This window comes from Monodelphis domestica, chromosome 1 (genome assembly GCF_027887165.1).
Source record: "Monodelphis domestica isolate mMonDom1 chromosome 1, mMonDom1.pri, whole genome shotgun sequence".
NCBI classification, from domain to species: Eukaryota; Metazoa; Chordata; class Mammalia; order Didelphimorphia; family Didelphidae; genus Monodelphis; species Monodelphis domestica.
This window is the reverse complement of record NC_077227.1, coordinates 214,364,303-214,390,369: the sequence shown is the minus strand read 5'-3', so window position 1 is coordinate 214,390,369 and position 26,067 is coordinate 214,364,303. Positions and strand designations below refer to the sequence as shown.

General features: G+C 35.4%; 1 protein-coding gene across 4 annotated transcripts in view; it reads left to right on the top strand.

Annotated features, from left to right (window-relative positions):
* Positions 1-26,067, top strand: part of SCFD1 (sec1 family domain containing 1) — a 178,648-nt gene that overhangs the window by 76,102 nt on the left and 76,479 nt on the right. For all 4 annotated transcript variants that reach the window (XM_056810436.1, XM_056810435.1, XM_056810439.1 and 1 more), the window contains exon 11: positions 1,494-1,633. In XM_056810436.1, coding sequence (XP_056666414.1) covers positions 1,494-1,633 — 140 coding nt within the window. The remainder of the gene's footprint in view (positions 1-1,493; positions 1,634-26,067) is intronic.

Genomic DNA, 26,067 nt, shown 5'->3' with positions numbered 1-26,067 from the left:
CCTGAAAGAAATCTCCATTGTAAAACTCCCAGGAATATTATAACCAAATCCCAGAGCTCCCAGACTGAAGAGGAAATATTGGTAGCAGCCAGAAAGAAACAATTCAAATGTGATGGAGCTACAGTCAGGATTACACAGGACTTAGCAGCCTTCATATTAAGTGATCAGAGGGCTTGGGATATGATACTCTGGAAGGCAAAGGAACTAGGCTTATAACCAAGAATTACCTAAGCAATGAGAAAACAGTATATTCTGTTAGGGGAGATGGGGCAGTGCAGAGTTGGTCATTTAATGAAATAGAGGATTTCCAAGTATCCCTGATGAAAAGACCAGACCTGAACAGAAAATTTGATATTCAAATATAGGACTCAAGAGAAGCTTAGAAAGGTAAATAGGAAAAATAAAATTTAAAGCTTTCACTAAGATTAGATGCCTTACATTGCTTTTTGGGAAGATGATACTTGTAACTCCTAAGAATTTTATCACTGTTAGTGCAGTTAGAAAGAATATACATAGAAGGTGCAGGAATAAGTTGATATGATGACATGATACACACACACACACACACACACACACACACACACAAAATCAAGGGGTGAAAAAGGATTGCACTGAGAGAAAAGGGAAGGAGGAGATACAGTGAAGGTCCCAGTGCTCCACTCCCCCAACTATGTGTCACTCTGTGAGCTATGCTCCCCTCACATCTAACTCCTTTCCAACCCCACCATGGAAATCACCTTCCCCAAAGACTCAATAGGCTGCTGTCTTTATCATGCCCTCCCACCACCCCCAGCCCCTTACCCCAGACAGTGCTTCCATTAGGCTGTTGGGCAGGAAGGGTGGATGAAGTGAGAGGGGAGGGGGACAAACTCTGTGTGCCATTTTTGGGACCATAGACTCACCATCATGAGCCTAGATCAAATTGCTTACCCTTTCAGGGAGTAGAGAGGGAAGAGAGACCATTTGGATATTACAGTGTTGGAATTGTATGTAAAAGGTTGTTATTAAATGTAATTGGGAATTAAACCAGGGAAAAAAAGCAGATCCTATAGCAGTTATGTAGTTAGAACTGATGTGTGTGATATTATCATAGGCATTCATGCAATATAGTCTTCATTTATCAACACAACCTGGGGAATCATTCCCGCTGGCCTTTCTTGACACCTTTTTATCCATTACTATGTCCTGCATTTTTGCTGACAATACAGTACAGTAATAACTCATAATAATTATCCCCCAAATGATCAAGAAGTTGTCACATTCGTTATGATTTATTAAGCCAGAGAAATAGGAAATATATTTTAAGAAAGGAAGTCAAAAATGATTTAAAAACTCAAAAGGTTAGAATGTCAACAGTCTAAAATACCAAAATCTTCAAACATGCTAGATAAGAATATTAATGTATTATCTGGAAGATGATAAAATAATGAAATTAAAAAATTGTGGTTTGCATATTCATGTAAGGTTTTTAAATCAAGATTACTATTTTCCAGGACTTTCACTTAAATCGAGTCAATTTGGAAGAATCTTCTGGAGTAGAAAATTCTCCAGCTGGTGCTAGACCTAAGAGAAAAAACAAGAAGTCCTATGATTTAACAGCAGTTGATAAATTTTGGCAAAAGCATAAAGGCAGGTAAGTAAGATCATTAGAGTCTATTTAAAGCAGTAAAGATCCATTTAATAATCAGAAGTAAAAGTGATATTTGCATTGATTCTATAAAAATTACAATGGCCAGTAAGATCTTTTTCTTTATATCATCACTTTTTTCTTTGTTCCCAATTTCTAGTCCTTTGACCTCTTCTTTAAGATCATTATCATCATATTAAATATAGATATGTTACTATGTTATTCATAAATCTAAGTTTCAGTTTCTTTCAAGAATGTATTAGAAAAGGACTTTCTCCAGTGCCATCTTTTCCCCATACAGAAATATAGATTTATAGCTTCATTTTATAGATAAGGAACCTGTGTTCCAGAGAAATTAATGGACTAACTCAAAGTCACACAGTAAATGAGTATAAGAGTTGAGATTGAAACACAAGTTTTTCACACTAAAACTTGTTTCTTTTCTTGTATGTCAGAAGTTTTTCAAACTTGGCCTGAGACCAAGCCATATTTAAAAGAAGTAAGAATAAATTTGGAGCTAAGAGTAATTTTTGCTATCATCGATCTGGTCCTAACCATATATTTTACGAATTAAGGAGACTAAAACACAGTCATTTAGGCAGTGAAATAACAAAACTGGAATTTGAACCTATGTATTGTTCAAATCCAGTTCTATTTCTATTCCATTATGCTTCCTGTAGTCAGTAATTCTGTATTCTGTAATTATTTTAAAGAAACAAAAAAGGATCTTACTTTTTACTATTAGTAAGAGAATCATTTTGTTTTGGGTTATGGGATCTCTATGATCCAAAATTATGCATCATGTAAGCATTTGATTTTCCTATTCTATTTTGCCTCTGATTTGATTTCACATTTATGTTGAAGAAACAACATAGTTTTCTACAGAGCATCTTTTCCTTTTTGTCTGCTTTGATAGAAAATTTACCACCTCTTCCTGTTGAAATGTTTCAGTATTCTCATGTAATTTGCACTTATGAAATAAATTTTATTTGTACTTCTTTAATGGTTCAGTATTCAATGTCATTGCCTTGTATTTTGCCCTTCCTTTGGAGCAATGTACAGTTTTATTTAAGCCCTTTGGGGCATCATTCCAAATTGCTCTCTAGAATGATTGGATCAGTTCACAACTCCACCAAGGCATTAGTGACCCAATTTTGGCCTGTCCTCTCCAACATTTATCACTTTCCTTTACTATCATATTGGCTAATTTGATAAGTATGAGGTGGTACCTCAGAGTTTTACTTTACATTTTCCAATCAAGAATGATAGAACATTTTTTCTTATGATTATTTTTTAATTTTTTTTGTTGTTGTTGAAAATTTTATTTAATCAATTTAGAATATTTTTCCTTGGTTACAGGAGTTGTGTTCTTTCCCTCTCCTCTCCCCACCCCCTGGCATAGCCAACTTTGCAAATCCACTCGGTTTTACATGTGACCTTGATCAAAACCTATTTCTATATTGTTGATGTTTGCACTAGGGTGATCATTTAGAGTCTATATCCTCAATCATATCCCCATCAACCCATGTGTTCAAGCAGTTGTTTTTCTTCTGTGTTTCTACTCCCACAGTTCTTTCTTTGATTGTAGTTAGTGTTCTTTCTCATAAATCTCTCAGAATTGTTCATAAATCTCTCAGAATTGTTCTGGACCATTGCATTGCTATTACTAGAGAAGTCCATTACATTCAGTTTTACCACAGTGCTTCAGTCTCTGTGTACAATGTTCTCCTGGTTCTGTTTCTTTTGCTCTGTATCAATTCCTGGAGGTTATTCCAGTTCACATGGAATTCCGCCATTTCATTATTCCTTTGGGCACAATAGTATTCTGTCACCAACATATACCACAATTTTGTTCAGCCATTCCCCAATTGGAGAGGATTCCCACTTTTTCCAATTATTTTTGCTATCACAAAGAGCGCAGCTTATGAGTATTCTTGTACAAGTCTTTTTCCTTATTATCTCTTTGGGGTAAAACCCAGCAGTGCTATGAATGGATCAAAGGGCAGACAGTCTTTTAGTGCCCTTTGGGCTTAGTTCAAAATTGACCTTTATTTTATAGTTTGAGTTCTGCTACTGCTAGGCCACCTTCCTTCCCCCTTTTTTTTTTCATTATTTCCCTGGATATCCTTGATTGGTTTTTTATATCTTATGTTTATTAATAGCTTTGATTTCTTCATCTGAAAACTCCCTTTTCATATCATTTGCTTGTCTTTCATTTGGGGAATGACTTACATTTTAATAAAATTGACTCAGTTCTATATATATTTGAGAAATGTGACCTTTATCAGAGAAATTTGTTGTAAATTTTTTCTGGTTTGTTGTTTCTTTTCTAACATTTTTAATTTAACATATAATCAAAATTATTCATTTTACATTTTGTAATTTTCTCTATTTCTTGTTTGGTCTTAAAAGTCTTTCCTTCTTCATAGATCTGACAGGTAAACTAGTCTATGTTCCCCTCATTAAATTATGATATCAACTTTTATGTCATTTTGACCTTATATTTGTATAGAATATGAAATATTGATCTATACCCAGTTTCTGCCATACTATTTTCTGGTTTTCCCAGCAGTTTTTATTAAACAGTGAGTTCTTATCACAAAAGATAGGATCTTTGGGTTTATCAAACACTAGATTGCTGTAGTCATTTACACCTGTATATTATATATCTAATCTATTTTATGGTTCCATCCTTCTATTTCGTAGCCAGTACCAGATTGTTTTAATGATTACTGCTTTAGGGTACAGTTTGAGATCTGTTACTGCTAGCCTACTTCACTTTTTTTTCATTAATTCCTTTATATGACTTTTTGTTATTCCAGATAAATTTTGTTGTTTTCTAATCTCTAAAATAATTTTTTGTTTGTTTGATTGATCTGGCACTAAAGAAGTAAATTATTTTAGTAGAATTGTCATTTTTATTCTATTACTTCACCCTATCCATTAACAATTAATATTTTTATAATTGCTTGGATCTGACTTTTGTGTGTGAAATGTGTTTTGTAATTGTGTTCATGTAATTCCTGTGTTTGAATAGGCAAGTAGATTCCTAAGAAATTTATGTTATTTAGTTATTTTGAATAGAATTTGTCTTTCTTTTGCTGTTGGACTTTGTTGGTAATATATGGAAATGCTGATAATTTATGTGAGTTTACTTTATATTCTGCAATTTTGTGAAAGATATTAGTTATTTCATATAGTTTTTTTAGTTGATTCTCCAGGATTCTTTAAGTATACTATCATATCATCTGCATAGAGTAATAGTTTATTTTCCTCATTGCCTACTTTAATATCTTCAATTTCTTTTTCTTCTCTTATTGCTAAAGCTATCATTCAAGAACAATATTAAAAAGTAATGGTGATAATTGACATCTTTGTTTCACCCCTGATCTTACTGGAAGGGTTTCTAACTTATCCCCACTACAGATGATATACTTGCTGATGGTTTTAGAGAGATATTACTTATTTTAAGGAAAGGCTCATTTATTCCTTTGCTTTCTGGTATTCTTAATAGGAATAAGTATTGATTTTTCTCAAAGGCTTTTTTTTTTGCATTTATTAAGATAATCATGTGACTTCTTGTTAGCTTTGGTTATTGATATGGTCAGTAAATACCACCCAGTCAGAGTGAATAATTCTTGTGCTATATTGCTGTAATCTCCTTGCTAGTGTTTTATTAAAAATTTTTGCACTGATATTTATTAAGGAAATTGGTCTTTAAATTCCTTCTCTGTCTTTGCTCTTCCTGTGCTTGGGTATCTGTGCTGTATTTGTGTCAGAAAAATTGGTAGGACTCCTTTGCCTATTTCCCCAAATATTTGATATAGAATTGAGATTAATTGTTCTTTAAGTGTTGATAAAATTCACTTCTGAATCCATCTAGCCCTTGGGGTTTTTTTCCTAAGGAAGTTCCTTAATGATTTGTTCAATTTCTATATTCTGTTTCCTCTTTTATTAATCTGGGCAACTTATATTTTCATAAATATCCATTTCCCCAAGATTGTCATATTTATTGCTATATAAATGGGTAAAATAGCTCCTAATTATTGCTTCAATTTCCTCATTGCTGGTGAATTTACCCTTTTAATTTTTGATACTATTAATATGATTTTCTTCTTTTTTAAATCAAATTAACCAATACAGTAATTAAAAAATAATAAAACCTACCTCTAGTCTTATTTAGTAGTTTATGGTTCCCTTAATTTTTATTACTCTCCTTTAATTTGTAGGCTTTCCAAATTAGTCTTTAATTTGTGCTTTTTCTATTTTTTTTTTAGTTGTATGCCCAATTTATTGATCTGTTCCTCTTTATTTTATTAATGTAATCCATTTAGAGATAGAAAATTTCCCCTAAATTCTGCTTTTACTGTATTGATATGTTGTTTCCTTGTTGTCAGTCTCTCTAATGAAATTATCAATTGTCTTTATAACTTGTTCTTTGAACTATCCCTTTTTTAGAATTATTTAATTTCTAATTCTTTTTTAATTTGTCTTTCCACGGACTCTTATTGATTACAATTTTTATTTTATTATGATCTGAAAAGAATCCATTTATTTTTTTCTGCATTTGTTTGTGAAGTTTTTATGCCATAATACATTTTTTTGGTTAGGTGCCACATACTGCTGAAAAGAAGATATTCTCCTTTCTATCTCCATTTGCTTTTAAGCAGAGATCTATTAAATCTAACTTTTCTTAAATTTCATTCTTTTCCTTTACTTCTTAGTATTTTGTTTAGATTTATTAGTTGTTGGAGGGGAAAGGTCCCCCATTAGTACAGTTTTACTATATCTTCCTGAAGTTTATTTAATTTCTTCTTTAAAAATTTGGAGGCTGAGGGCAGAGTCAAGATGGCGAAGTAGAAGCAGCAAAAGTTCAGACCTCTGAATACCATTCCTTACCAATTACAAGCTAAATGCTACTAGTGGACTGAAAATCAAACCTAACAACAAGACAGAGAGAAGGAACCCTACTAACAACAAGGCAGAGAGAAGGAGCCCTACTAACAACAAGACAGAGAGAAGGAACCCTCCTGCTGGACTCAATCCATAAGTTATTCCCCCCAAAAGCCAGAATTCGAGAATACTAGGGTCTAAGGGGAAGGCAGAAGGAAGGTCCCAGGACCCCCCGTCTCCCCCAAACAAGAGTGCTAAGCCTCCAGCAGCAGCAGGAACCTCTGGCTGGGCAAAGGCGCTTGTCTGGAGGGTGTACCTTATAGTCAAGGCTGTGCCAGGCTCAGAGCATTGAACACAGGCAGTGAGGAAGGAGCTGGAAAGGGAGCGCAGAGAAGGCAACCTGGTCACAGAGGTGGAGACCCTCCATATTGCTCCAGCCTTCCAGGAGGTTTTGGCCTCAGAGCACATCCAGCCCAACCCACCTGAAATTAATCCCATCAAAAGTATTTAGAGGGAAGCCCAACACCCCTTCCCCACAGACTGCACTGAGAGATCTCCTGACAAAGCTCCAAAAGGGGAGACTGACAGGAAACCCCAAAACCAAAAAAATGAGAGGACCAAGAACACAGATAAATATGGGGGAGTAAAAGAAGGTGTAAATATAAGCAAACAACAGAAAAAGAAGAAAGAAATTACAATAGATAGGTTCTGTACAGGCAACGAACAAAGAGCAAATGGAACAGAGGAAGAGGAATCAGCAAACGATAAAGCAGAAATCCCAGGGAATTAGATACAGGCTTTGAAAGAACTCAAAATGAAATTCAAAACACAATTAAGAGAGGCTGAAACCAATTGGGAAAAGAACTTAGAAACTAAGATAAGTCATCTGGAAATAGAAAATAGTGTCTTGAAAGCCAAAATCAACCAGCTTGAAAATGAGGTAAAGGAGATGAAAGATGAGGCAAAGGAGATGAGAGATAAGGTAAAGAGAATGAAATATAAACTCCAAAGAAAATCAGACCAGAAGGAGAAAGATGATCAAAAAGCCAGGGATGAAATCCAGTCTTTAAGAACCAGAAAACAACAACTAGAATTAAGTGACCTCACAAGGCAGCAGGACACTATAAAACAAAACCAAAAAAAATGAGGAAAATATGAAGCATTTCATTCGCAAAACAGAAGATTTAGAAAATCGTTCGAGGAGAGACAATTAAAGAATTATTGGTCTACCAGAAGACCATGACAAAAGAAAAAGCCTGGACATAATACTATAGGAAATTATTCAAGAAAACTGCCCCGATTCTAGAATAAGAGGTAAAAGTGGAGATTGAAAGCATCCACAGAGCAGCTCTTGTACTTAATCCCCAACTGACAACACCCATGAATGTTATAGCCAAATTCAAGAACTATCAGACCAAAGAAAAGGTATTACAAGCTGCCAAGAGGAAGTCATTCAGATACCATGGAACCACAGTGAGGATAACACAGGATCTGGCTGCATCACACTGAAGGACAGAAACGCATAGAATATGATATTCTGGAAATCAAGGGAACTAGGTCTACAACCAAGAATCAACTACCCAGCAAAACTGACTATATTCTTATAGGGGAAAGTATGGTCATTCAACAAAATTGAAGAATTCCAAGAATTTGTAAAGAAAAGACCAGACCTGAACAAAAACTTTGATGTCCAAGCACAGAACTCAAGAAAATCATCAAAAGGTGATTAAAAAGAGGGAAAAAAGAAAAACAAAACAAAACAACAACAACAACAACAACAAAAACCTTATTTTTTGAGAGACTCAGTAAGTTAAAATGATATGTATCCCTATAAGAAAAGAGGTCATTGGTAACTCTTAAAAACTGTTGTTATCACCTGGGCAGCTAGAAGAATTACTCTTAGAGGGAATAGTGACAAACTGTATAGGATGAAATAACAAGACATAAATAGGTATAGAGATATATGTATGCATAAATCATATACGTGTGTATGTGTATATATACAACTAGAGCTAAGAAAGAGGTTAATATTAAAAGAAATGGGAAAAGAAAAGGGAGTATATTTATATGCCTTGATGAAGCTCATGACGGGATGGGGGAGAACATCAGTACACTGGAAGGGTAAAGAGGTTGGAGATAGGAAATACTCAACTCTTACGTGCATTGAAATTGACCCAGAGAGGGAAGAACAATCCAATCCATTGGGGCAGAGAATAGAAATTTGCTCACTACAGGGAAGTAGAAGGGTAACAAATGAGCTGGTTGGCAGGGAAGCAGTATAAGGGAGGGAGAGTGTGTGGGGGGTAGTTTTAAAAAGACTGTAAAGAAAATAAGGGGGGGATAAGAAGGGAGGGGGTAGAAAGGGAAGTAAAATATGGATGGGAACTAGGGGGACTGGTTAAAAACAAACATTGTTATAGAAGGAAATAGTGAAAGAAGAAAAGGCAGGACTAGGAGTAGAAATCAAAATGCTGGGAAATACACAGCTGGTAATCATAACTCTGAATGTGAATAGAATGAACTCACCCATAAAACGCAAGCAAATAGCAGAGTGGTTTACAGTTCAAAACCCTACCATATAGTGTCTACAAGAAACACTCATGAGGAAGGTAGATGAGCCTAGGGTGAAAGTAAGAGGATGGAGCCAAATTTATTGGGCATTAACTGATAAAAAGAAGCCAGGAGTCACAATTATCATATCTGCCAAAGCCAAAGTAAAAATAAATCTAGTTAAAAGAGATAGGGAAAGTAATTACATCCTGATAAAAGGCAGTATAGACAATGAGGAAATATCAGTACTCAACATGTATGCACCAAATGGCATAGCATCCAAATTTCTAAAGGAGAAACTAGTGGAGCTCAAGGATGAAATAGATAGAAAAACTATAGTAGTGGGTGACCTGAACCTTCCTGAATCCAAACTAGATAAATCAAACCAAAAAATTAAAAAGAAAGAGGTAAGAGAAGTGAATCAAATCTTAGAAAAATTAGAGTTAGTATATGTGTTCAGAAAAATAAATAGGGACAAAAAGGAATACACCTTTTCAGCATCACATGATACATTCACAAAAATTGACCATGTATTAGGGCATAAAAATATTGCAAACAAGTGCAAAAGAGAAGAAATAATAATTGCAATCTTCTCAGATCACAATGCAATGAAAATAATAATAAGGGTACATGGAGAGGTAAATCAAAAATTAATTGGAAATTAAATAATATGATTCTCCAGAACCGGTTATTTAAAGAACAAATCATAGAAACAATTAATAATATCATTGAAGAAAATGACAATGATGAGACATCCTTTCAAAACCTGTGGGATTCAGCCAAAGCAGTAATCAGGGTGGGGGGGGGGGGGAGGTTATATCCTTGAGTTCATATATTAACAAATTAAGAAGGACAGAGGTCAATGAATTGGGCGTGCAAATTAAAAAACTAGAAAGTGAACAAATTAAAATTCTCAGATGAAGACTAAATTAGAGATCCTAAAAATCAAAGGAGAAATTAATAAAATTGAAAGTCAAAGAACTATTGATTTAATAAATAAGACTAGAAGCTGGTACTTTGAAAAAACAAAAAGAATAGACAAAGTACTGGTCAGTCTAATTAAAAAAAGGAAATTTTATTAAATGACCATTTTTTTCCCTCCTGGAATAATATACTCAGTTTTGCTGGATAGATGATTGTTGGTTGTAACCCTACCTTCTTTGCCTTCCAGAATATCATATTCAAATTAGTCTGATCCTTGATATAGAAACTGCTAAGACCCATGTAATGCCAACTATGGCTCCATGATATTTGAATTTTTTCACTCTGGCTGCTGCAATATTTTCTCTGGTCTGAGAGATCTTGAATTTTGCTATAATGTTCCTGGGAGTTGTGATTTTGTGATTTATTATGGGAGGTGCAGAGTGGATACTTTCAATTTTTGTTTTGCCCTATTGTTTAAGAATATGTCTAAGTTTTTAAAAAGTATTTCAGTTAGTCTAATACTTCTTAAATTGCCTCTCAAATCTATTTTCTAGAGCAGTTATTTTACCGATGAGATATTTCCTATTTTAATCTATTTCTTCATTCTTCTGATTTTGTTTTATTATTTGTTGATGTCTCTCAAAGTCATTAGCTTCTATTTGCCCAGTTCTACTTTTTAAGAAATTATTTTCTTCAGTGACATTTTGGACCTCCTTTACCATTTGACCAATCCTATTTTTTTTTTACAAATGGAATCAAACCTTTATTAATTAACTCAATATCAGAAAGAAAATTTGTATAATTCTCTTTATAACAAATGTATAATATCAGTGCCTTGGCCATCTTCAGTAAAAGGCCCTTTATCATAAAATATATGGTTTTAAACTTTGCTCAACTTGAATTTATAATCCCTATGACTTCCCTACATCTACATACGTGACAAGAAAATTTAACAAAATTAGCAAATTCTAAACTATAGTGATAGTTTTATCATTTTAGTTTGTAATTTATAGAAATTGTATACACTTCTAATATGTTGATTTCCTTGCCTTTTTGTATAAAATGCAAAATGCATGCTTGATGAACATTTGTCCATATCAATAAGGTTGTCATCTAAAGGTGTAATAACCAACTGTATTGACCCTTATTTTTTATCGGTTATTTATCAGAGTATACATACAAATAAATGTTCAATCAACCACACCCAAAGTTCATTTTTGTGCAGCTTGTGGTCTGGAGGCTTCTTCATGGTGTCTTCTCCAACAGTTCAGTTTCTAGATTTGGAGAGGTAGCATCTTTCTTTACCTAAAATTCTTCTCAAAAGTAATTTTAAACATTGCAATTAAAAATAATAATATTTTTTATATTCCCCGGTTAAGAGGGTGATTGAAAAAGAAAAAAAAAACAAAATACAGGATCACTTAGGGATGCATGGCTGAGGTATGAGGTATATGAATCAATTGGTAAGAGAAATTAAAAAGATATCAGAAAAATAGAAATAAAAAAAAATACTAGATGAAAATATAGATTATCAAAGTCTATGTGTAAACATTCCAAGTAAAGGAAAAATAAATCTATAACAGGTCCTTGAATCAGGGCCCACCAAAATGATCTAAGCAATGATGCATTTTTTACCCAGTCAGTAGCCAGGACTACAGAAAGGTACCACAGTATGAAAGGCAGAAACGGGACCAGATTGTAAGAGCCAAGGTTTCGGAGATACTAGTCTGTATTTTCAGAGTGAGTGGGGACACAAGGAAAGCCTATGTCGTAACAACATGTTAAACACAGTAACCTCAAATCTTCACACTAGGTTCAAGACCTTTGTATTGGCCTAGAAGTGCATCAGTCCATCCTGGATTGGGTTTTCTTTGGCCCTGTGCAATGGCTCTTTTGTGTATATCTTGTCCTGGAATCAGACAGGATCATTAAGCAAAGTCCCATAATTTTTTTTTAAACAATTAGTGGTATCATTTTTATAGTCTCTAGCCTTTTGGGCATGCATTAGCAAATGTATCTTAAACTTATATTACTGCAAAATCAAAAGGTTAAAGAAAATCTTAATGCTGGTGACATGTGCTTGAAATATAAAAAGGAGAGAAAAAAAATTTAAAAAACTGAAAAAGTATATTGCACATGCGAGAAAAATATGAGTTTTTAAAAATTCAAGAATGTAGCTTATAATCATTGACACACTGTGTCAGCTAAGAAATATAGACTGCAAGACTTTCTCACCAAAATTAAGATCCGTTTCCTCTTAATATCTGGCCATATTCTACTGTGAGTAGAAGGCAAATGAATTGAACAAGGTAACATTTTTCATTTTTAAGGAACAGTAGTACAAATATGTAGATATCAATATCCCCAAAATTCTCAATAGCCCAATTAATTACAATAGTAAACAACCACATAAGTTGCTGTATAGCATTTTTTTAAATCTATGAATTGATGGATATTTGTCACAATTTTTTACAATCATAGCAAATCTTTCAACCTTGGTATTTAAACATATTTTTAAAACAAAGTAAAACTCATCTTGGGTTTATAACATCATGAAGAAATATATATATCATTCTGGTGGAAGTAAAATAGTGAGCTGAAGAGTATAAATGAGAGATGCTTCTTTTTGGAGGCTTTTTTAGGGGTACAAATGCCCTGAGATTAACTGCCTCAACTTCCATTCACATATTTAGAAATGCGGGAAGGTTGGGGGTTATAAAATGTATTTCACTTCAGCTACTGTGGTGAGCCTTACCTCGTGGTAGGGGCAGGCAAAAATGACCAGAGATTGTTTAAAAAAAATTCCAAAAATCATGTTTAAAAAAACCCTTAAAATCAATTTGAGATATTTAGCGCAGTAAATTTTCCAAAGGTTGTTATAGCAATTGTAACCAGTTCTGAAGAAGTCCATCTGTCCTCTATGTGACAATTTACAAAGGCAAAAATAGAAAAAAGCTGTTTTTTTCCTGTATGGGCTTAATTACAATGATATTTTTTCAATATATGGTTATAGGGGAAAAGCAACAGAATTTTAAAACTCAGTACATTGAAATGAACAGTATAACAATAATATTAGATCCATTAATATATGAACTTAAAATCACAAAGTTATATCTTAAAAAAAAAGCAATCGGGAAAATGCAATAGAAATATAGAGATTTTTATAAAGCATTGGAGTCTGAAATGCCTTAAAAATCATAACCTTTAGTCTCTTTGAAGTTCCTTGGGTTCTTATCCATTTAAATGTCTATTGTCCGAAGGCAGAGCGGTAAGGGCTAAGCAATGGGGGTTAAGGGACCCATCCAGGGCCCCACAGCTGGGGAGTATCTCAGGCCAGATTTTAACCCAGGACCTCCTGTCTTTAGGCCTGGCTCTCAATTCGCTTAGCCACCCATTTGCAACTTCAAAGTTAAAGTTGAATCTTTTTCCCTGACATGCAAGTGAAGTCAATAAAATTACCAGAACAGTCAAAAGGTATCCTTTTAAATAGCCCATTGCTTTAAGTTCCTATTTGGAAAAGTCTGTCTCTTCTCCTCTCCCTTTTCTCTCTCTCCTCCTATGATCCGCCCACGTGATCAATACCCCCATCCACGTGGAGGCTTAGCCTAAGGGAAAATTATCCGTTTTCCTTTCCCTCTTGTCTCTCCCCATCGCCCACATGGCCAATACTCCTGTTTTTTACCAGCTGTTTTTTGATCCTGAAGAAACTGGATCTACTACCAGCAGCCTTGGTTGTGGGGCTGGGGCTGGGGCAATGAGCCGTCTGGGTCAGAGGCCAGTTTTTGCTGGACTGGGATCAGCTGGGCCACATGGGAGAGAGACCACTGGGGTGCATCGGGACAGGCACGCAGGGCCTGGTGCCGGAGCACCAGGTGAGGAAGGAGATAGGTCAGGATCAGCAGCAGGAGAAACAGGCAGGTAAACTTAGCAGCCAGTTGGCCAGGTGGGCAGCAAACGCAACAGGTCTGGATTGGGGGCTGCAGGCAGGAATGCAGGAAAGCAGGGCCGGGAGCCGGAGTGGTCAGATGAGTCAAAAGGCTAAAAAGGCTTGGAGAAACACAGCTTAGAAATCATTCTCTAGGCTATCCTTCTTTAAAAAAAATTGAGTCTTTTCTCCCATTAGGTCGCCAACTGTAAAGATGAAAATTTAGGGGAGACTGAGTCAGGTAGAAATTAGTTTCTCTCTGCAAGGAGTGTTATATTTTTATGAGGTTTATTAAAGGTTAAGGATTAAAGAAAATACAGAATAAGAGAGCACATGCCTAGGCCAGAGAGGCCTAGACAAGATAACCTCACATCATGAAAGAGACGCATCTGCTCCAAAACAGAAGTCAAAAAGAGCCTGAGCCTATTCACAACCAGGTTTAAATACCCCATCTCTCTCTCGGCCCATGTGAGAATTCAGTGAGATTAGAGGGCATTCTGGGGAAGTGGAGCAAGGATTTTGGGGGATTGAAGTCCTGGATTCAAGTCCATTTTTACAAAAGCTAGCTGTATTTGTATTTGATGGAAAAGCTTCAGGCCAATTAGTTAATCTGTCAACAATTACCAAGCAAAACTTATATCTTCCAGCTTTTGCCATGCTGATATAATCAATCTGTAGACTTTCAAATGGACAATATGCTAAAGGTCTACCACCTAAACGTTTCTGTCTAAATGCTCCTTGATTGAATTTTTGGCAAACAGAATAGGTTGAACAAATCTTATTTGCTACAGTACTTATTACAGGAGCAACCCGTTGTCTCTTTATGGCGTTGATTATAGCTTGACTACCAAAATGACCTTTTGTGTGAATGGCTTGACACACATAGGTATACAGGTCTTTTGGTAAAAACAGCTTTCCTGTATCTGTTAACCATATACCATGTTCTTTTCTAGCTCCAAACTTCTCTTTCCATTTTTGTATTTCTGAGTCTACATACGTTTTTTCTAGATCACCAGATTCTATAATTAATAATTTCATAATATACACCGGAGCATTTCTAGCCGCAAATTTTGCCATTATACCAGCTCTATGATTTCCTTTAGAAAGAGAATCTCTTCTGTTAGTATGACTTCTTCAATGGATTACGGCTAGCTGTTTAGGCTTTTGGATAGCATCCAACTGCTCAGTTATTATTTCTGCATGAGCAATTGGTTTTCCTGATGTAGTAATAAAACCTCGTTGTTTCCAGATCTTTCCCATCACATGACAAACAGAAAAAGCATAATGAGAGTCTATGTAAATGTTTGCACTTTTACCAGCCGCCAGAAGAAATGCTTGCTTTAAAGCGATTAACTCTGATGTTTGAGCGCTAAGATTACTAGGTAACAATCCAAACCACAGTCTCAGATTCTGTGACGACTGCAGCACCTGTACATCTAATTCCAATACATAAATACAAAGATCCATCTGTGAATAAAGCCAAATCTGGATTTTCGATCCGAGTGTCCTTTAAATCTGCCCTTGGCATATCCACTAGAATTACTACTTCTAAGCATTCATGTAATGGTTCACTGTTCTTTTGCAAATCAGGAAGAAGAGTAGCTGAATTTAATACACTACACCTTTTCAACTTGATGTTTTTACTACCTAGAAGTATAATTTCATACTTAGATATTCGTTCGTCTGAATATGCTTGAGTACGAAATTTCCTCATTAGTGCTTCTATTTGATGTGAACAGAATTCCATCAATGGACATCCCAAAACTAATTCTGATGACTTTTGAACTAGCATAGCTCCAGCAGCTACACCCCTTAAACAATGTACCTGCAGCAATTAGATCTAGCTGACAACTATAGTATCCAATTGGATGATAACTTTGTCCTAAAGTCTGTGTCAGTACACCAGATGCAATACTTTTGGTCTCATGCACAAATAATTGAAAAGGTTTAGTATAATCTGGGATTCCTGGTTCTGTATTCCTAGTTAGATCTGTTAAACATTTAGTAATTTCACTATATGCAGGTATCTATTATCTAAAAAACCAGTTGTCCCAAGAACAGCTCTGAGTTGCTTCTTGGTATTAGGTGCACTCAGGTTATGGGTGTCAGCTATTCTTTTCTGAGTGATACTTCTGGAACCTTCTAACAACACAAAACCAAGATATTCAACCCGTGGCAAAACCCAGTGAAGTTTTGCTTTAGAGATTTTATGTCCTCATTTATATAATTCAATCAAAAGAATCTTGCTATCTCTAAAACACACTTTAGTAGATGGAGATGCTAGGAAGATATCATCTACAAAATGTACAATTTTACTTACCTTGAATGATATTGTTTTAAGGTCTCTGTCCAAAATTTGAGAGAATTGGCTCAGGTTGTCACAGAATCCCTGTGGAAGACGAGTGAACATCCACTGGGCACTGTCCCAGGTGAAAGCAAAGATCTTTTGAGAATCCTTGTGAATTGTTGTCGAAAAACGTTGAACATAAATCTATCACGGTGAAATATCTTGCTTGACTTGGAATGGTTGATATTATAGTAGCAGGGCTTGGTATTACAGGATGAGTCTTAATTACATGTTCATTTACAGCTCTTAAATCCAGTATGAATCTATAGACAACTTTGCCATCTTGATCGAGCTTTTGTTTCTTTATTAGCAGTATGGAAGTATTATAATTTGAAAAACATGATATTATGATCCCTTGTTGAATTAGGGACTCAATAATTGGTCTTATTCCATCTATAGCTTCTTTACTCAAAGGATTGAGGAACACAAGGAACTGGGCCTTCCTTGGTTCTCACTATCACTGGATCAGCTGATTTCAATAGGCCAACATCTGTGGAAGATTTTGCCCATAAACCTTCTGGTATATGCTCAGGAATAGGTTAGATGGAATTCAACTCATTCTCTGCACTGATTAAATCTAAGAATAGCAATAGAAAGGATTTCAGGGATTCTTCTGGGAGTTGTAATGATATATCCCCAGTGTCAGTACATTGAATCATTGCTCGTCCCTCCTGAGAAGGTTCATTGGGCATCCAGGCATACATAGAAATGCGTGTTCCATGCTTAATGGACCACGGGTAATCATTTTAGGTTGTAATTTAGCTACTCTCTCTCATTTTCCAGTAGCTCCAATCACTTCCATAGTACCAACAGCTCTACAATCTTTAGGAAGACTTTGCAAAACTGATTTACTGGCTCCAGTATCCACCAAAAGATCATATATCTGATCCTCTATAGTTACCGAAACATAGGGTTCAGTGCTATTTGGGGGTTGGAAGGTTTCAAGAATTGTTGCAAACACAGTAATATCAGTATCAGTACAAAGCTCAGTCATTTCCTGTACATCCAAGTCAACATCTGCATGAATTACATGACTTTCCCAGTATTTTGCATCATCATCTTTTATATTACTCTCATTGGTCCTTAAATTCTCCATCTTAGTATCACTGTTCCCATTTATAATTTCATTATTATTATTTAGGTTATATTCTTCAGTAATTTCTCTTATCATACATTCATTGGGATTTTCTATTAAATTTACATTACAATGTTCTTTCTCTGTACAATTATTTACACTAACTATATCCTCCTTTGATTTAATTAATTCATTTGTATTACCACCTATATTATTTTCATTACTCCCTTTTTCATTTATCCTCAACTCATTTGCAATTATATCACACTCATTCCTTGATTCATTCTCATGTGTTCCCTGGGCAAACCTTTATAAAACAGTATTCTTACTCTGGTCACCCTTTACAACCTCACTATATTTAGGCCTTGCTCCAGCATTTACCCAAGACTGCATAGTATTTAAATCAGGTGCTTGTTGTCCCTGGCAACTGGCATTTTGACATTGTTTGGTATGCCTAGTTTGATTATTGTTGTTATTTGCATTCCATCCATTATTATTATTATAATTATTACTATTCCAGTTATTGTTTCTATTATACCCATTACTTAATTGTCTCCTAACCTGATTCCTAAAGCAGCAGTCTCTGAACAGGTGTCCAATGCGATCACACAGGAAACACCTCCTAGGGCCTGATCTCTTTTCATTTGATTCATAAGTATTATTAGTATACCTTGGCTGTACAGATCTAAACAGACACAGCTTTTATTTCTTTAATTTCACTCTCTAGCCTTTGATTCAGCTTCCTTCAATTTAAGTTCTCAACAATAGTATCACTTTTATCATTCCTTTCCTCCGAGTCTATAATCAAATATGTGGCCTTTCTCCATCAATCATCCAACTCTAATTCCTCCCAGTCAGGGTAATTTGTTTTTAAAAAATTGCCTGATCTTTGGGACAGCATTTTTAACAAAGGCCCTCCTAATATGTGCAATTGAGTTCTCTTCCACAGGATCCATTCCCAATAAAGTTTCAGCTGCCTCAGTTATCCTTTCCAGGAAAACTGCAGGAGCTTCAGAGACCTTCTATTTGATTGCCTCAAATTTTGACCATGAATTGGGCCTTTTGGTATACCTTCCCATTACCTCCAGAATTGCATCTCTTGCCTCTACTAACATCTCATAAACTCTCTCTTGATGTATCTAACTTCAAATCCTCTGGCCAGGATTGCAATAACGGATCTGTTCTAGTCTCCTGAATAAATTTGGTTGTTCTTTCTTAGTCAAGACCTCCTTCATCAGTAGGGCAAAATCATTGAAGTCTGGATTATACAAATCAATTGCCCTATGCATCTCCTTAATCTCCCTATTAGGTTCATCATTAAAAAGTGGTGTTCTCTTCCTAATGGACTCAAGGTCTTCTAGGGGAAATCTCTTATGTATTTTTCACTTTATGGACTTCATTTTGATTTACCACTGGTATATCTCTAAGTCGGCACAAAGAAATTATTCTTGCTACCTCCTCTTTATCTAGTCTATTTAAGTTTTTTCGCATTACTTTTTACTCTGTTGATATCTTATGCAAAGCCTTGGGTCATATTTAGGTTTATTAAGTGCTCGAGTGTATCTAGTTGGAATTTCATTTGCATAACCATCATCTTCATGTCATCCCTTCTAAACCATGTCACCAGATATTTTAAACAGTTAACACATAGGCACACAGAGACACGAGACTTATAGACCCCATAGGCACAGATTATAGCCAGGACATAAACCATAATGTCCATCCTTTATCACAAAAGACAACTTCTTGATTACCAAAGGTAATCCTCCTTAATCTACACTAATTTCCCCAATTATCTATCTTTCTATTCTAAATATACATTACAAATTTTATAAAACAGTAATAGATTAAAACTGGATTAGCTCAGATAGCATGCAGGCTGTCAGAATTTCCACAGACACCACTCAGCTGCTGCTCTCTCCTATCACCTGCAGCCACTCTTGTCTGCTAGGATGTTTTCAAGAAATAAATTCTTCGAATTTTCTCCAACTCACAGAGCAAGGTCCTTGAACAACCTTCCTTATTCAGGATGGGCCATAGAGTGATTTCTTGGTCCAGCTGCCTTTCCCAAGGCTCCATGGGAAAGTTCTCTTCCCATCATCCTTTTCAGATTCCACTCTGACTTAAATCCAGCTCACTCTTATACTTAACTTTCCATCTACTTTATCCATAATCTTTTATTGCTGACTTAATCAACAAATACTAGTTACACTACCCCCCTGCGATTCTTTGAAAAAAAAAAAACATTTTTTCTCAAATGAATCAAATGCACCCAATTAATCCATTCTAAAGTCTCTTAAGCTATTCTACACCTAGACTGAACTAAACTATTCTAAAGACAAAAAAATAGAAGTGAGGAAAATTCTGCAAAATGCAAATCACATGCAATTATAAAATCCAAATGCAAAAAGTAGCAACACAAAATGACACTTTGTAATCTATACTAGTACAGAAAAGAAAATTCTATCTAAAGGTAATACTTTAAAATTCACCTTTCAAATACTATGGAAATAGAAACAGAGCAAACTCTCCTATTCTAATACAGAAAATTTCTAAGAAGAAAATATTCCAAACCATCTTATAACACTATAGAAAGAAAAACTATTTTAAAACTTTTCTATTTACAGAAAAAATCCTATCTAAAAACTAATACAAATTCACAACACAACACTATGCAAACTAAACTTTGCAAAACCTATTGTAAATGAATATATATATCTATATAATTTATATATTATAAATATTTTAAAAAAATTATAATGGAGAGCCTCACAAAATATAGATAGAAAAACTGTTCCAATATAGGTTCAGAACTGTACAGATACTTTGATAGAGGTAATCAAAAGTGTCCTCAGCGATGAAGTGAACCTAAAATGTGAACTTTCCTTCAGGACCAGGCCCAAGGATGCTAAAGAGACTCTTATTAGAAATATAAAAATATTTATTGAAATATATAAGGATAAATAAAGAATTTCTACTTCTAAGGGATTCTAAATCCACCCAAATAAACTCCCAGGTGGTTGAGTCTCAACAAGAATCAAGTTAGGATTCTGAATCTTAACAGACTCAGAGTCCCAAACAAAGACCAGGTTTTTCTTTGGTCTTCTCAGACAATAGATATTCAATAGTGTTTCCCAAGTTGAGAAAGGAAAACGCTGGGCTCCTTCAGAACTTTCCCTCAGACAGAGAGAGAGACAAATATGTTACCTCCTCCAGCCCTGAGAGTGTCTGAGAGTATGTCTCTGCCAACTGCCAGAGACCAACTCCCAACTGCTAGAGATAATGATTGACATATAAAAATGGCTATAGCTGTCACATATGAAATTAACACATTCTCTCAGCTCTTCTTCAAACTCCAGTTTCTTCTTATCCCATAACTAATAAAATAATACTTATTTTCTAATATCATCCTTACAATATGTACATTATATTTACATGCCTCACTAAAATCACCTATTCGAAAGATTATAAAATCTTCCCCCCTGTGGTGGGTAAAAACCATAATATGGATATAAACTACCATAATATGGATATAAACTATCTTTTATACTATTATGTATTGAGTATTATATGTATTAGCTACTTATAACTTTTAACACCTCTATTTGATATGCTATGTATTAACTATAGAAATAATTATTTCTAAAACCTAAGCTTTTGTATTTACCAACTTACCATATTTCTCCTATACAAACCTGTCTTGATTCAAACCTTTTTCCATTGAAAAGCTTATTGCGGTGTCTTTTAGTAACTCTGTCTGCATTCTTCCCCTTCAGTTGGCTTACAAAAGTTTTTGTTGCCAGTCTCTTATTGATTGTAGCAATGTTTATGCAGTGTGTTCTTACAAACAGTGCATTGTCCTTTTGAAAACTTATCTGTAGCCAATCCATTGTCTGTCTTCAATTGTCCTTGTGCTATCCTTGTTGCAGTTGTGTTTGTTGCAGTTGTGTTGATCTTTGTCTCCTCCTTCTTGATTACTTTCTTCTCCTGAAGAAATTTCACCTGTAGTTAAGTACTTTTCCCAATATCTTCTTCTCATGTGATCAGTATACCCACACATATTTTCAGCTACCTTATTATGGCAGTAGGTATTGTTACCAAAACTTAATATGGTCCTTGCCAGGCAGGTTCAGTGGCACTTGTATTAAAATTTTTAATGTATATGACATCCCCTGGATTTATGTTGTGTAATGTAAAGTCATTTAGTCCAGCTTAATCAATTATCCCTAGCTCTTATAACTCTTTTTGTTTGCAATTATCTTATGTATTCTGCAATATTTGTTTCTCCACCTAATAATGACATATATACCAAATTGAAACTCTTCCATTGTAATAGGGTGTGTCCATATAATATTTCATATGGAGAAATATTCAGATTACCCCTGGGCCTAGTTCTTATGTTAAATAGTGCTTAAGCAAAATTTTAGGCCACTTTAAATGTGTTTCTATGCACAACTTTCCAATCATGGTCTTAATTTCTATGTTCATCCTTTCTACTTGGCCCAAACTTTGGGGATGGTAGGGAACATGGAACTTGATAGTATCTCCAGATTTGTATATATTTGTTGTAACACTGTGTCCTTAAAATGTGATCCACAGTCCAAATCTATCTTAGATGGTATCCCAAATCTTGGTACATTTTCTTTTAGTAACACCTCAGCAAAATTGGCTGGGTTCTTATTGGTTGGAAATGCTTCAATTATCACAAAAGAGTACCTATAATTTCCAGTTTTGGCATGGTGATATAATCAATCTGCAAATGTTCAAAAGGATTGAAAACTAAAGGCCTGCCACTAAATGCTTTTTGTTTAAATACATATTGGTTAAACTGCTAACATGCCTAACAAGATGAGCAAATCCTAGAAGCTTTTGTTGTTATGTCCAGAGCTATCCAAGATTTCTTTTCTGAGTCCACAATGCCTTATGTTCCAAAATGACCTTTCCTATGTATACTTTGACAGATTTGACTGTAAAAAGCTCTTGGAAGTATTGGTTTTCCATATGACTCTACCCAAACTTCCTTCTTTTTCTCTGCCTTAAAATTTTGCTTCCACTTTTGAATTCCTTTGTCATCGTAAGCTTTTTCCAAATCTGTTTCATCTATCAGGGAGAGATTTAAAAATAATTCAGATCATTCTGTGGCTACAGATTTTGCTATTGTATCTGTTCTTGCAACAAAGTCCTCATTGAATGTATGAACTCTGCAGTGAACAATAGCCAGCTGTTTTGGTAACTGTGGAGTCTCTAAAAGTTCACTGATAATCTTTGCACTTGCAACTGTTTTGCCAGAACATGTTAAAAATCCACGTTGTAATCACAAACTTCCAAGCACATGACAAATTCCAAATACATATCTGGAATCAGTGTAAATTTTGACATTTTATCTTTGTGATACAGGCTTGCTTCAATACTATTAGTTCTGCTTACACTCATACAGCTGTTCCCCAGATGATGGCAAATCTGGTAAAAGTTTTGCAGGATTTTAAGTTGCTACATTTCTTTAGAGTAATGTTTTCACTTCCTAAAAGAGTTATCTCATATGTAGCAAACCTCTGATCTGAGACAGCATAGGTCTTATGCAGAGTAATAAGTTATAGGATTTTGCATTGGGCCAAAGCCCTGAATGAGCCACACCTGAAGCAGCTCCTTTTCACTCATGGACATAAAAGGTAAAAGTTTTTTTTATAATCTGGAATGCCCAAAGCAGATGCTGAAAAGGTAGCATGCTTTAATTTTGTTATTGCTTCTAAGGTGTTCTTTTGCTAATTTAAGTGACTCTGTAACAATGTCTTTTGTTAGCTCTGTAAGTGATTTGTTAAGTTCACCATAACCTGGAATCCACTTTCTACAAAATCCTGTTGTCCCCAGAATGGCTCTTAGTTTTGGAGCTATCAGTTTCTATATATTTGCTATTCTCTTTTCTGAAATGTACCTGGACCCTTCTGCTAATATAAATCTGAGGTATTTCACTCTAGGTAAACACCACTGAACCTTGGACTTTGAAATTTTATGATCCCTTTTAAACAATTCAAGCATCAGGTGCTTGCTATCTCTTTGACAAGCTATGACTGACAGGGAAGCTAACAAGAGGTCACTGAAAAAGTGGATTAGCCTACTCTTTAAAATGTAATTTTACCAGGTCTTCTTTCAAAATTTGGGAGAACAAACTTAAGATTTTTGGAATAACCCTGTGGAAGTCTTAACCATGTGATCTGAGTACCCTTCCACATAAAGGCAAAGATCTTTTGGGAGTCCTCGTGGATGAAGATAGAGAAAAACGCTTAACAGAGATCCATAGCAATAAAAAATTTAGCATTACTGGGTATGGACTTTGTACTGGACTTTGTATCACGGTATGTCTTTTCACCACATTATTATTAATGGCTCTTAGATCCTGGACAAAATGATAAACGAGTTTGCCTTGCTCATCTAATTTGGGCTTTTTCACTAGCCATATTAGGATGTTATATTTGGACCTGCAGGGTATGATAATCTGCTTTATAATAGATTCTATAACAGGGTAATGCCTTCAATTGCTTCCTTGGATATTGGAACTATGGGATACAAGATGGTGGACTGTCTATGGTGATAATTTTTACTGGCACCACTCATTTCAATAATCCTACATCTGTTGATGATGTGGCCCATAATTCTTATGGAATGTCTTTAGGGATTTCATATATCTGTGACTTTTCTTTCTCTTTTTCTGGGCTCTCCAAAAGAATATTGGGTATAGATCAAATGATTTCTCTGGCAGCCCTAGAGAAATCTCCCCTTTTGGTGTACAGATAATTGTTGCCCTTACTTTGCATAATAAATCCCTCCCGACAAGATTTGCAGGGGAATTAGGCATTAACAGAAACAAATGTTCCACACTCAGTGGACCTAGGGATACCATCCTGGGTGGTAACTTTTTTACCTCAAAGGGTGTCCCTGAAATCCCCACAACTTGCTTTGATCCAAAGTATCATATAACTTATCCAGCGATTTCTTTAAAACTGACTTAGAGGCTCCTTTGTCTAAAAGACAATCATATAAAACTGTTCCCACTCTCAGAGTTACATTGGGTTCAGTACTCCTTGGAGGGGAGTGGACTAGGATTATGAGAGTCATAATTTGTGGATCAGGAAACCTATATTCATTTTCTTGTCCTTAACCCTCTAAATGATTCAGTTCCATTTCTATTTCCTGTGTTTCTATATGTTCATTGTCAACATTCACTAATCTCCTTCCTCAGGAAAATGTTCATAATTGACTGCTGCCACCACGCCCCCCCCCCCCTCCTTCTGTCAATTTGGTTTTGGGATATTGTCACTGACCACTTGGGAATATTTAGGACGGGTCCCATTCTCAATATAGTTATGCATTTCTTCTCCCTTATTTGTGCATTGGAGATGAGCATCAGTTTATACTTTGGGATAGCTAGATCTTCTATCATGAAGATAACTGAAATCTATTTGGGGAACCCATTTCCTCCTAAGCCAGCATAGAGGCTGTTAATACCCTCTGTTCCTGTTATAGTACTGATTGCCCCTGAAAAAGCCTTCATTCTATTTGTACATTTTCCCCCAGGATCTGCACTCTTTCATAAAGTGCCCATGCCTTCCACAGAAGTAGCACCTGGGACCTTGGTTGTCAAAATGTCTTTGTGGATCATTTATTTGCCTTGGTTATCTGTATTCCCTCAACAGAGCCACTACTTTGTCATGTTTCTGTGTTTTGTTAAGCTTAAATTTTTTATTTTTAATTTCCTGACTCAGTTTTTCTATTATGTCATTATTTCCCCCTTCCTGCTTATCTCTATCACTATTAAAGATATAAGTTGCAACCCTTCCAATTCATTCAGTGACATTTCAAGCCAGTCTGCGCACTGCTGTTGAAAACAATCCGCTATCACTTTACATGAGTTCTTAACAAATTGTCTCCTTACTTTATGCCCCTGCCTTTGGAAATATCCAGTTTCAAATATCCTTCTCAACTCAATTAGTCTCTCCATGAATGTGGAGGGTGTTTCTCCACTGTATTGTCTTATTTTCTCAAACTTTGTCCAAGACCCTGGTCTATGGGAACACGTTATCATAGTTTTGAGTATAGCCTGCCTCAACATAAACAATTGTTCAAAACTTTCTTCCAAATTCATTTCCCAATGGGGATCCAAAATTGGCCATTCAGTTATTTCTGTGACCATTTTGTCTTTTTCCCTCTTCGTGAGTAATTCATCAAGCAAAATTTCAAAATCTGAGTAGGTGGGATCATACTGCTTAATAATCTTCTCAGATGGTTTTTATTACAGCCACTGGTTCCTCCTCAAATGATGGAGTCCCCTTTTTTTTTAAAACTCTCTATATCTGCTGGTGTGAAGCTCTTGTGTTGTCTCACATTTATAATCTGACTTTCAGATGTTATAACTGGAATCTCTCTTAAGGGAAAAAACCTCCCATTGTCTCATTCAGTGACATTGTCTCTTGCTCTAATTTAGTGTCCTTGAAATATGCTTCAGTAATCTGCCAATGGACTCCTGGAGATTTTTTCCCTAGGAGGAGTGCTAGTGTTTCTGTTCCCTGGAACACTGAAAAAAACCCAATGGCAGGTGGAGGGAGAACAGGTTAGAGTTTCTGGAATAAATATGTGGTGGAACTAAACAAAAAACAGAAAGAGAGAGACTGGTTTTCTTTTGTGTCACTTTTGGGAGGGCCAAGCCATTTTGTGGTCTGCTTAGGCCAAAA